The sequence below is a fragment of the Moschus berezovskii genome, chromosome 11, assembly GCF_049115385.1.
Source record: "Moschus berezovskii isolate FMDL1 chromosome 11, NW_MosBer_1.0, whole genome shotgun sequence".
In the NCBI taxonomy this organism is placed as follows: Eukaryota; Metazoa; Chordata; class Mammalia; order Artiodactyla; family Moschidae; genus Moschus; species Moschus berezovskii.
In genome coordinates, this window is record NC_142470.1 from 12,900,662 (window position 1) to 12,912,693 (window position 12,032).

Genomic DNA, 12,032 nt, shown 5'->3' on the forward strand with positions numbered 1-12,032 from the left:
ATGGTCTCATGTCACTGCAGAGCCAAGTGATGGGGTGCTGGAGGGCCAAGCCAGGAAGCCTGAAGGTCAGCACTGACTCTGTGTGACCCGGGCAGGTCCCTTAAGCACTCTGGGCCTCAGTTTTCCAATTTATCAAAGTAAGGGTTTGGAATGGATCAGGGGCCCCTCAGGGCTGTGGGGAAGATGCACTGGGAAGGCTGAGAAGATGACTCCCTAGAGGGTCCCTCTGACCCTTACTCCTGCTTTCTCCCCTTCATTTTAGATAGTATGTTTCTGGGTAAGATTTCATTGAAAAAAAAAAAGAGTTGTGGCTTGCGGTTTGGTTTTCTAAAGCCAGTGGTCCAAAGACCTTTAAGCTTTCTTTTAGATATAAAATGGCATAGGATAGCAGTTCTAGGATCAGGTGGTGGCCGACTCATTGGTGGGAACTGGAAGGGCCCATGGATAATCCAGCCCTAGGACTGCTGTAGCCTGCAAGTTCCTTCACTGAGCCCACCAAACCCAGGATCTGGGTTCTATGGGACCCAGTTAAAATACACCTGAAGGGCTTGAGCAGCAGAAGTGCTTACTCTGACTCTGCTACCGACTAACTCACTATCTTTGAGCCTCCATTTCCTCATCTGTAAAGTGGCAATAAGAATACCCATGCTTGGACTTCCCTGGTGGTCCAGTGGTTAAGAATTCTCCTGCCAATGCAGGGGACATGAGTTAGATCCCTGGTCCAGAAAGATCCCACATGTCAATGATCAACTAAGCCTGTGTGACACAACTACTAAGCCCATGCTCTAGAGCCTGTGCTCCTAAACAAGAGAAGCCAGAGCTCCGCAGTGAAGAAGAGCCCCTGCTTACTGCATCTAGAGAAAGCAGGCATGCAGCAATGAAGACCCAGCACAGCCAAAGCAAGGGAAGAAAATAAAAACCCCCTAGAATTTAAAAAAATATGTGTAGTGCTGACATATGATAAAAACTCAAAAAAAACATACCTCTTTCATCTGCACCAATGCCTATGCCCTGTCCCTTCTCTGTCTTGCTTAAGTTAATTTATCTATTAACACTGCATGCCTACTGCCTTCTCCTACTACAGAATGCCAGGGGGAGCTGAACAGGCAGGATCATAGCAAACAAGTACAAGAACAAAGGGTAAGAAAAATGGACAGCTTTGAAGTGCTCATGAACATAAAAAATAAACTCATTTATTCATCTCAGATGCCCAGAGTACTTCCTCTGTGCCAAACTGGGTTCACTGGGTGAGGTCAGCCCTTGACACACGGGTATGTGAATTTTAGCCTCCATCCCAGACAGATGAGAAGTCAGTTTTTTGAGAAAACATGGTGATGTGATGGAAAACAAAGTGCCAATCCCCCCCTCTCCAAGCAAGATCTGGGTAGCATAGCCTTCCATATAGCTTTAAGCCCAAATACAACAAAAAACGGTAGAATGCACCCCCTAAATGCCTGGAAGTGACTGTTAGAAGAGGGCATGGCATTGCTGAAAGGGCCTAGGTTTTGCCACTTAAAAATGATGTAAACTTGGGAAAGTAAAATCTTCTATTCTGAGCCCCAGTTTCTTCAACTGTGAAACTGGGTCATAAAAATCTGCTTCACTGGTTGTCGTGGCATAATGTCAGATCAGGCAAGGACCTGCACTACAGTAGCACTCAGAAAGGGATCGCCATTATTACGGTTTTGGAAAAAGCACAGAGCTGATGATGGCAGTCACGAATGTCACCGTGGGTGATACAGTCTGTCCTTGGTGGGGTCCAGGCCTCAGGAGTCACCCCCTGAGATCCTTTGCTGAGTGAAAAGGGCTCTGAGTGCCCCCTGCACATCACGGTTCCGGAGGCTGTAGATGACAGGGTTCAGCATGGGTGTGACCACGGTGTACATGACGGTGGCCACACGGCCCTGCTCGGCCTCATACTTGGACGTGGGCCGGAAGTAGACTGCGATGACTGTCCCGTAGAAGAGGCCCACCACGGCCAGGTGGGAGCCACAGGTAGACACAGCTCGGAGCCTCCCCGCGGCGGATGGCAGCCGGAGCACTGCAACTGCGATGGCCCAGTAGGAGGCGAGGATGAGCAGGAAGGGAGTGACCACCACTGCGGCGCCCTCGGTGAAGATAAGCAGCTGGATGTGCCGGGTGTCAGAGCAGGAGAGCCTTAAGAGAGGCTGGTGGTCGCAGAAGAAGTGGGGCACTTGGTGGGAGTCACAGAAGGACAGGTGGGCCATAAGCAGGATATGCAGGAGGGAGTGGAGGTGGGACACGAGCCACGCCGTCCCCACCAGGGCTGTGCACACGGCCCGGGACATCCTCGTGGCATAGTGGAGGGGGTGTCGAATGGCCACGTAGCGGTCATAGGCCATGGCAGCCAGGAGGCAGCTGTCAGTTACACCCAGGGCAAAGAAGAAGTACATCTGGGTCAGGCAGCCAGCCAGGGAGATGGAACGGTCGTGGGCCAGCAGGTTGGCCAGCATCTTAGGTACTGTGACGGAGGTAAAGCAGAGGTCAGCAAAGGACAGGTGGGCCAGCAGGAAGTACATGGGAGTGTGAAGGGCTGGACTGGCTCGGATGGCGGCCACGATGAGACCATTACCGAGGATGCCCGCCACATAGAGGACCAAGAAGAGCATGAAAAGAGGCCGCTGCTGGCTGGGATTTGTTGTTAGTCCCAGTAGGATGAATGCGCTTCCTTCTGAAGACTCATTGGCAGCATCCATGGCTAGGTTGCTTCTTCACCTGGAACCCCAGGGGTTTCATTCCATTGCTGAGTCATCTCCTTAGTGTCAAAGGAAAAGGGTGAAGGGCCATTGAGTTGCTCAAAGCTTTTTGGCCACGAGGGAAGTCATGACAGTCCTGTGGCTATACGCAGATGTGACTGTGAGCAATTTCCCTCCTCTCCAGGTCTTAGGTTCCCCATCTGTAGAGTAAGGGAACTGAATCAGGTGAACTTGAAAGCTGCCTCCAACTTGAATACGTTGTGATTTTCAGCAAAAACAGAACAAAAATATTTCCCAGGATGTGGGCCAAAGAAGGAAGAAACACAAAAAGGAAAGATGAGAGAGAGGATCAAAATCAGGGAGAGATTTGACCAATGGGGTATTTATTTTGGGGAAACTCAGAGTGGACAAGAAAACCAAGATGGAAGCGAGGAACTTATCTAAGAAATAAATTTCCAAACATGAAGGGCACATATGTATTGAAATGAATATAAATCGATAGCACCTGAATGCAAACATGATGTTTTAGAACACTAAGGATCAAAACAAGAACCCATCCCTCCGAAGGGCAGGGATGTAAGGATCTGATGATGTTGCTGCCGCTGCTGCTGCTAAGTCATTTCAGTCGTGTCCGACTCTGTGCGACCCCATAGACAGCAGCCCACCAGGCTCCTCCATCCCTGGAATTCTCTAGGCAAAAATACTGGAGCGAGCTGCCATTTCCTTCTCCAATACATGCATGCATGCTAAGTCGCTTCAGTTGTGTCCAACTCTGTGCGACCCTATGGACAGCAGCCCACCAGGCTCCTCTGTCCACAGAATTCTCTAGACAAGAATACTGGAGTGGGTTGTCATTTCCTTCTCCACTGATGATGTTGAGATGCCCAGATTGCCATCCACTGTGTCCTCAACAGTAGGTGATGGGACACAGCTGAACAATATCATCAAATTCTGAACAAAAAATATTTTGAACCTAGGATGCTAGCCTAACTTTAAGAATGTGCGTGCTCAGTTGTGTCCGACTCTTTGTGACCCTGTGAACTGTAGCCCACCAAGCTTCTCTTCCATAGGATTCTCCAGGCAAGAATATTGGAGTGGGTTGCCATTCCCTTCTCCATGGGATCTTCCCACCCCAGGGATTGAACCCGAGTCTCTATACTTTTAATCAAGAGTAAGAAAAGAATAAAGAAAATATGAGAATTGCAAAAAAAGAGAATCAAAGAATCTAGATGATTCCCAGTATTCCTGGAAAACTGTTCCCATGAAATCAAACACTTACAGCACCAAGAAAATGCACAACCTGTTATGGGAAACTCGTGCAGACAGGTGGATACACCTATCAGATGCAGAGACTTGACTCTTAAGGACAGAGACATTTCAATGCTTCCATTTTTTTCCTGTCTGAATCTCACTGCAGAAATCTTGGATGATTCTCCAAGAGTGATCTTAAAAGGAGAGGGGTTTTAGGACAGGTTTCCTGAAGGCTATGCTGAGACTAGCTCTTCATCCGTATCCATTAAAAGAAAATAAAGACCCTCCCTACCCTACTGTCTTCCTTTTTCTCCTCCACTGAATAAGAAGAATCTTTTGGCTTGGGATCCCTGGAGAACGTTGTTTTTTTTCCCCCTCAATTATGTCCCACCTTCCACAAAGGTAAGAGGATCAAGGTGAGTAATAAGGATGGAGAGGGGAAACCTGCTTATGAAATAGCTTTTTTGGAAACTGGAACTACTTAAACTTGGGAACTGACCCAAGTTTAAGCTACCCAGTCTATTCTTCCCAGGTATTCTGTGAAGGTAGACTGAGCTATGCATGCATGTGTGCTAAGTCGCTTCAGTTGTTTCCAACTCTTTGCGACCCCATGGACTGTAGTCCGCCAGGCTCCTCTGTCCATGGGATTCTCCAGGCAAGAATACTGGAGTGGGTTGCCATGCCCTCCTCCAGGGGATCTTCCTGACCCAGGGATAGAATCCATGCCTCTTATGACTCCTGCATTGGCAGGAGGGTTCTTTACCACTAGCACCACCTGGGAAGCCCTCTAACCTGAGTTTAAATGGGTCTCAATAAACATTCAAATACATTGAGCTGTTGGCAGAAACATTTATCTATAATTACAAACACACCAGTGCAGGCATGCAGGCATGTTCAGCCTCTAGTTATGCTCTGCAAACACACAGGCATGACCGATCACGTACAGAAATGTGGACACAGACATCTAAGTAAGAGACGAGTGTAACCACGAGATCTGTAGATGCACATCATCCTAAACGTAAACCGAGGGTCTGGTGCAATCACAAAATAGCACTGAGGCCAGAGGGTGAGGCTCATTCACAGCCTCCTGTTCAAGGAGGCTCCTGGTACCAGCTCCGGGACCCACGATGCCCATTCACGCTTTCACTGACCGAGGGGTCTGCGCTGGTTCTCCACCACTGTCTGTCCATGCCTCCTGGTCACCCCCCATCACACAGTCACATCTTCCGCTTCCAGCCCCAGAGGTCCAGGGCCTCGCTGCTTCCCACTCAACTCTCCTGCTTGGCACAGCAGAGATGTGCCACCCTAGAGGGGCATGCTCACCTACACACCGCTTTCCCTTCCCCAACAGTGGGGCAGCAACGGTAACGAACAGTCTTGGTCTCACACCAACAGCACCCCCTCTCACAGTCACACGAATAGCTCCCGCCCCCAGCCAAGCTCAAGAGGACAGAGGCTTGTGCTCTCCAGCCTGACTCCTTGCCCCAAGTGTACCCTCCAACTTCTCCACATCACAGAAGGAGCAGCAGCGGGGACCAGGTGTAGCCCGACACCGAAGGGTCTTGGGAGGGAGTTATTGGCCACACTTATGAGGTTTGGGGCCTTGGGAGTACCTTAGCTTCTCCCAGAGGAAACACCCTTCCCCTGGTCCCCTTCCCTGGGGTGAGAGGCAGCTCGGCTCTGGGGCTTGTTTTCCATCCTCTCTGGGGCCCAATTTGACCAGGGAAAGGGTGGTTGGCACCACCTCTAACTCGGGGGACCCCAGGAGCCATGTGCATGGTGAAGCTGCTGCTCCCTGGACCTTGGGGTCCAGAGCCCTAAGCCTGGGGTTTGCAGCCGCAGTTTCTGGAGCCAACCGTCTTGTCCCCTCAGCTGTTGCCAGGGCTTCTTGTAGGAAGTGTAGCAGTGTGGGACCATTGTGCCTCTGGGGACTGTGGCAGTTTGTACACCTGAGTGACTGTAACGTGTGTGTGTGTGTGTGTGTAGGATTGTATGCCTGTGTGTGGACAGAGTGACCAGGTCTCTGTCAAGTGAAACGTGTCCCTGAGCTTGAGTGTGTGTCTGCATGTACACTGTACGTTTGTCTGTGGAGGGCAGTGACACCTGAGAGTGTTTCGTGGTGCATAAATGTTTCTGATAGGGAACTGGCTCTGTGTTGGAGGGGGCATGCGTTGGAGGGCGCATGTGTTCCTGTGTGTGTTTGTAACCTTCCAGATGGGAATGGCTTTGCATGATTCAGCACTGGAACAACCATGAAGGGTTGTATCTTTTGAACACAGCAACTTCCATGGTTCCCTACTGCCTATTGAATAAAGTCCCCTACCTGATATCCAGCCAGTGGGGCATCCTTCCCATCCCCAGATCTTCAGTCTTCAGACTGCTTTCCACCTCTTTTCCAACACACCCATCTCTAGTCAGTTAAACCAGTCTCCTAGAGTCTCCTGTGCATGCAGAGCTTGTGTTACCTCTTTGCCCTGTGCATGCCTGTTTTCCCCCATTGAATATCCCTTTCCCTCAATTCCCACCCATGCTGCAGGGCCCAACTGGTTTTGTGCGGTAGGTGCCCCAATCAGTCTTCCCCACCCCAAACCTGCTTTTGTCCTAATTGCTTGTCTTAGTAGATGGTGTTGAAGAAAGTTTAAAAGGAAATATCAATATTTGATCAGAAATGGGGAACTTTCCTGGGCGTCTCACTTTAGAAACGAGGATCTGACTGTATTTCAACATTTATCTTCCAGGTTGGGCTCTGTTATTGTCTTCCAATGCCTTCCCTTCCCTCTTGTTTATTTTCTTTTTTTAAAAATTATCTATTTAATTAATTAATTTGGTTGTGCTGGGTCTTCATTGCTGTGTGCAGGCTTTCTCTAGTTGTGGTACATTGCAGTGTCCTCTCTAGTAGGGGAGCACAGACTCAAGGGCACACAGGTTTCAGTAGCTGCTGCAGATGGGCTCAGCAATTGCGACTCTCAGGCTCTAGAGCTAAGGCTTGGTAGTTGTGGCACACGGGCTTAGTTGCTTTGTGGCATGTGGGATCTTCCTGGATCAGGGATCAAACTGGTGTCTCATGAATTGCAAGGTGGATTCTGAACCACTGGATCATCAGGGAAACCCATTATTTTCTTATCTATCAAGTTGGCCCAGCATAGCAGTCTGAAACTTCATGTTTCCTCCAGTGGATGTATAGGATTGATGTTATTATCATATCTGGCTGTTCCAAGGATGCTAAAAGTGTGGAAGGACCCATGGACACCCTGTACGGCCAAGATGATGGAAGGGCTGTATGCCTCTGGAAACTTTGCTTTAATCGTGGTGGGAACTGTATGTCATGAGAGCCCCCAAAAGAAGAAAAGATCACAGAGGAGGTCTCTGAGTATAAACCACTGAGCTGGGGGCAAACCTTCTATTCTCATTCCCACTGGTGCCAACTCTTTTGACAATGTTCCCAACCATTGTCATGGCATGTGAGTTGTCATGGTGATAGGAGGCAAGCACTGGGAAAGGATTATAAAATCTTGTGGTGGGAGAAGGGGTTTTAATTCATTTAAGCTTTTGTCAAATTGTGCTGAGTTTGGGCTATTGTGCCTTCTTCTCTCAACAGATGGGGTCATCAGGAAGTAGGGTGATCGGCCATCCTGGTTTGTCCAGGACAGAGGAGGTTATTTGGACATGGGATTTAAAGTTTTGAAAACTAGGACAATTCTGGGAAAACCAGGACAAGTTGGTGACCCTGTCAGGAAACCTATAAAATTCTCTGTGGTTTGAGGAGACAGTACAGTTCACATCTCTCTATCTCCATTAGTCTGGGACCTCCAAGAAGACTATAGTTACTAAGGAGAGACCTGGTTCTGGTAACAAGGGGCATCTCCTCCCCAGGGAGGTGGGGTGACCCTCCAGCCTTCCTGCAGTCTAAGTTTCTGCAGCTGATTTCTCCTTGAAAGGAAGTTGGAGTGGTGAGACCAGCCCCTGACTGAAGCCCAAGGAACACACTCCATGGGGTGGCTATGAAGCATTGCTTGAGCCACCCCTGGCCTCATCTCAACCATAATCAGGGAGGACTGGAAAGGGGAACAGACAGGAGCTGACATCTACTCTGGCCAGGTTCCATCTCTCCTTGGAAGCACCTGCTATAACTTCTGGGGTCCACTCCTGTCCTGCTCCTGCATAGAGGGGCTTCCCAGCAGAATCCAGTGCCTTGGGCCTTGCTCATGTGTAACTTAATTAGATAAAGAAAATCTGTCAAAACTATAAACTCTGGGTAGATAAAAATCTCAAGAGTGCTGGATCTGAAGGGCCCAGAATGACCTAAGGCTTGGAGCACTGTGGTTGCCTTTGCCCAAGAGGTAATGGCATTCCCTCTCCTAACCCCAGCTCTGTCTCTAGATGTTATGGTCTCGACATAAAGCAGTCTACCATACCTGACCATGTGCGTATCTAAGTAAGCTCATAACTCTCAATGAAACCTAAATCCACCAATAGTTAGCTCCCACTCTTATGCTTTAAGGAATATTATCCATTTCCGTAACCCTAAATATATCTCAAATTGAAGTCACCCCAAACATGTCAGTTTGACACTCAAAATACTCTTACGCCTAATTCTCATCTAGTTCTGAACCTAGGCTAACTGTGATAATAACTAGATTGTGACTTAAACTTGTCACAAACATTATTCACGTGCCAGCTTAACTTAAATCTAACAGAGCTCTAACACAAACTAAGCTCTAACCCAAATTTAATCTACCGATGAGAATAAAACCTGAATTCTAATCTTAAGTAGTCTTTCCCTCTAACACTAGCAATAAAATAGGTTTAATATTTCTTTTTTTAAAAACTGTAGTTTATTTACAATGTTATGGTAGTTTCAGGTGTACAGCAAAGTGATTCAGTCATTAATTAATTGTTAGTTGCTCAGTCATGTCCAACTCTTTGCTACCCCATGGACTATAGCCTGCCAGGCTTCTCTGTCCATGGAATTCTCCGGACAAGAATACTTTTGCAGGTTCTTTCCCTTTATAGGTTATAAGAAAAATATTTTTAAACTTCTCTATTTTATTTAACTTATTTGTTTGCTATACCACACAGCATGTGGGATCTTTAGTTCCCCAAATCAGGGATCGAATCCGTGCCCCATGCAGTGGAAGCAGGGAAGTCTCTCTTACGAAATGGTACGTATAGTTCCTGTGCTCCTTGTTGGTGTTCTGTTTTATATATAGTAGTGTGTATATGTTAGTTCTAATATTTATAAGAGGAGCTCAAATTTATTTGAACCCTGACTCCTATATTTCCCCCAAACCTACTATTCATTAAAATTAATCCAAACTGAACAATTTATATAATTCTAATTCAGTCCCAAATTTGTCCAATTGCTTTTAAATTCTGAACCTAACTCTGGCTTTACCCTAACTCTAACCTCAATCACTGCAGATGCTGATTGCAGCCGTGAAATTAAAAGACGCTTACTCCTTGGAAGGAATGTTATGACCAACCTTGATAATATATTGAAGAGCAGAGACATTACTTTGCCAACAAAGGTCCTTCTAGTCAAGGCTATGGTTTTTCCCGTGGTTATATATGGATGTGAGAGTTGGATTGTGAAGAAAGCTGATCGCCGAAGAATTGATGCTTTTGAACTGTGGTGTTGGAGAAGACTCTTGAGAATCCCTTGTACCACAAGGAGATCCAACCAGTCCATTCTAAGGGAGATCGATCCTGGGTGTTCATTGGAAGGACTGATGCTAAAGCTGAAACTGCACTACTTTTGCCACCTCATGTGACGAGTTGACTCACTGGAAAATACTCTGATGCTGGGAAAGGTTGGGGGCGGGAGGAGAAGGGGACAACTGAGAATGAGATGGCTGGATGGCATCACCGACTCTGTGGACATGAGTTTGAGTGAGCTCCGGGAGTTGGTGATGGACAGGGAGGCCTGGCGTGCTGTGATTCATGGGGTCGCGGAGAGTCGGACACGACTGAGCGACTGAACTAAACTGAACTGAACCTCAGTCTTAGCCATAACGTGAACCCTAACCCTATTCTAACCATAACCATAATTCTGACCCTTTCCTAATCTCTGTCACAGCCCTGAAGTAACCCCATCTTGGTCGAATTCTCACACAACTTTGGGATTTTAGGAATGAGATCATGTGTGTTCTCAGTTATCCTGAGAGATGGAATATGCAGCTTCATAGGGAAAGATATTTGCCTACCCAGATTCTACCCCAGTCTTTGGCATGAGTGGGTTCTGCAGTTGCTCTCTTGGGGTCAAAGTGACCAGTGTGATTCACTGGTCACAAAGGACCTTAGAGGAACAAGGATCTAGAACACTTGCAGCCAGCACAGCTCTTATCTGGTGTTTCTGGGTATCAGCCTCTTGGAAATTCAAGTGGCAAATAAACCTAGTTACTGCACCTGGTAACATGCTTTGAACATGGAGGAGCCTAAGGCAAATTCAACAGCAAATTCACTTGATCTTGGCTCTGGCTGGGTCTAGAGTACCCCAGGTTCCTGTCTCCCGTCTGTAAACCTCAGTTTCTCCCCTTTCTTCCAGCTCAAACAAGGACAAGGGACACCCAGTCCGTGCCAGAGGCCGGGAAGAGCCCACCTCATCCCTCCAGAGTCAGTCCTAACGCCGGCCTGCAGCCCTTTCACTGGTGCCTCCGCCGTGGACCGCAGCATCGGCTCCAAGTCCTTCTGAGCGCCTCCTTGACCTCTTTGTTGCGGAGGCTGTAGATGAGCGGGTTGAGAGCTGGGATGACAAGGGTGTAGAACACGGAGGCCATCTTGTCCGTGTCCAGGGCGTAGCTGGAGCTGGGACGCAGGTACATGAAGATGAGTGTCCCGTACAGCATGGCCACAGCCGTGAGGTGGGAGCCACAGGTCGAGGCTGCTCGCCACCGGCTCTCGGCCGAGCGCATGCGGATCACAGTGCCGGCAATGAACCCGTAGGACACGGCGATGGCCGACACGGTGGCTGTCTGGATGAAGCCACAGACGGCGAAGAGGAGGAGTTCGTTGAGACTGGTATCGTTGCAGGAGATGGCCAGCAGCGGGGGAATATCGCAGAAGAAGCTGTTCACCTCCCGGGAGCTGCAGAAGCTCAGGCGGAAGGTGAAGGTCGTGTGGACCACGGCGCTCACTGCCCCGCCCAGGCCGGAGCCTCCCAGCAAGACCAGGCACAGACGCCGGGACATGGCCGTGGAGTAGAGAAGAGGGTTTCCGATGGCCATGTAGCGGTCATAGGCCATGGCTGCCAGCAGGCAACACTCGGCATCGGCCAGCCCTGCAAACAGGAACATCTGGAGGACACAGGCTGCGTAAGAGATGCTGGCGCGAGGCAACAGCTGGTCCACCAGCATCTTGGGCCCGATGGCTGAGGAACAGCAGGCATCTAGCAGGGAGAGGTTGGCCAGGAAGAAGTACATGGGTGTGTGGAGCTGGGCGTCTACGTGGATCAGCAGCACCATGCCTACGTTTCCCAGCAAGCTCACCAGGTAGACGGGCAGGAAGATGAGGAAGAGGGTCAGGCGCAGGTCCCAGCGGTCTGTGATGCCCAGGAGGATGAACTCAGCAGGGGCACCCCAGGCCCAGGTGACGTTCTCAGTTGTCATCTTGCAGGACAGAGTCTGAAGAGAGACAAAGCAGGAGGGAGGTGAGGGGAAGGTCAGGGCCATGACCACCCGGAAAGTACCTTGTGCTGGGAACAGATTTGGGTGAGTCCTAACTGTGTAATAAAATTGTGATGTGTGTGGACAAGCCACAGCACTCCTCAAAACCTGTGTTTAAAAGAATCCTTCAATTAAAAATATATACATTTTAAAAATTACCTTTTTAGTGCTAAGTCCCTGCCACTTACCAGGTAGCTCAGCTGTAAAGAATCTGTCTGCCAATACAGGGGACTTAAGTGATGCGGGTTTAATCTCTGGGTAGGAGGGTATGGCAACCCACTCCACTATTCTTGACTGGAGAATCCCATGGACAGAGGAGCCTGGCTGGCTATAGTCCATAGGATCGCAAAGAGATGGACATGATTTGAAGCAACTTATCACACACACACTACTATTTAACCTC

At 48.8% G+C, this 12,032-nt stretch overlaps 2 protein-coding genes across 2 annotated transcripts; both read right to left on the reverse strand.

Moving 5' to 3' along the window:
* Positions 1 to 1,766: 1,766 nt before the first annotated feature.
* On the reverse strand, positions 1,767 to 2,717 carry OR1K1 (olfactory receptor family 1 subfamily K member 1). The gene has a single exon (XM_055399809.2). The coding sequence runs from the start codon at positions 2,715 to 2,717 to the stop codon at positions 1,767 to 1,769; it is 951 nt and encodes a 316-aa protein (XP_055255784.2).
* A 7,892-nt stretch (positions 2,718 to 10,609) lies between these two features.
* OR5C1 (olfactory receptor family 5 subfamily C member 1) lies at positions 10,610 to 11,572 on the reverse strand. Its single transcript, XM_055399808.2, has one exon. The coding sequence runs from the start codon at positions 11,570 to 11,572 to the stop codon at positions 10,610 to 10,612; it is 963 nt and encodes a 320-aa protein (XP_055255783.2).
* Between the last annotated feature and the right edge of the window lie 460 nt (positions 11,573 to 12,032).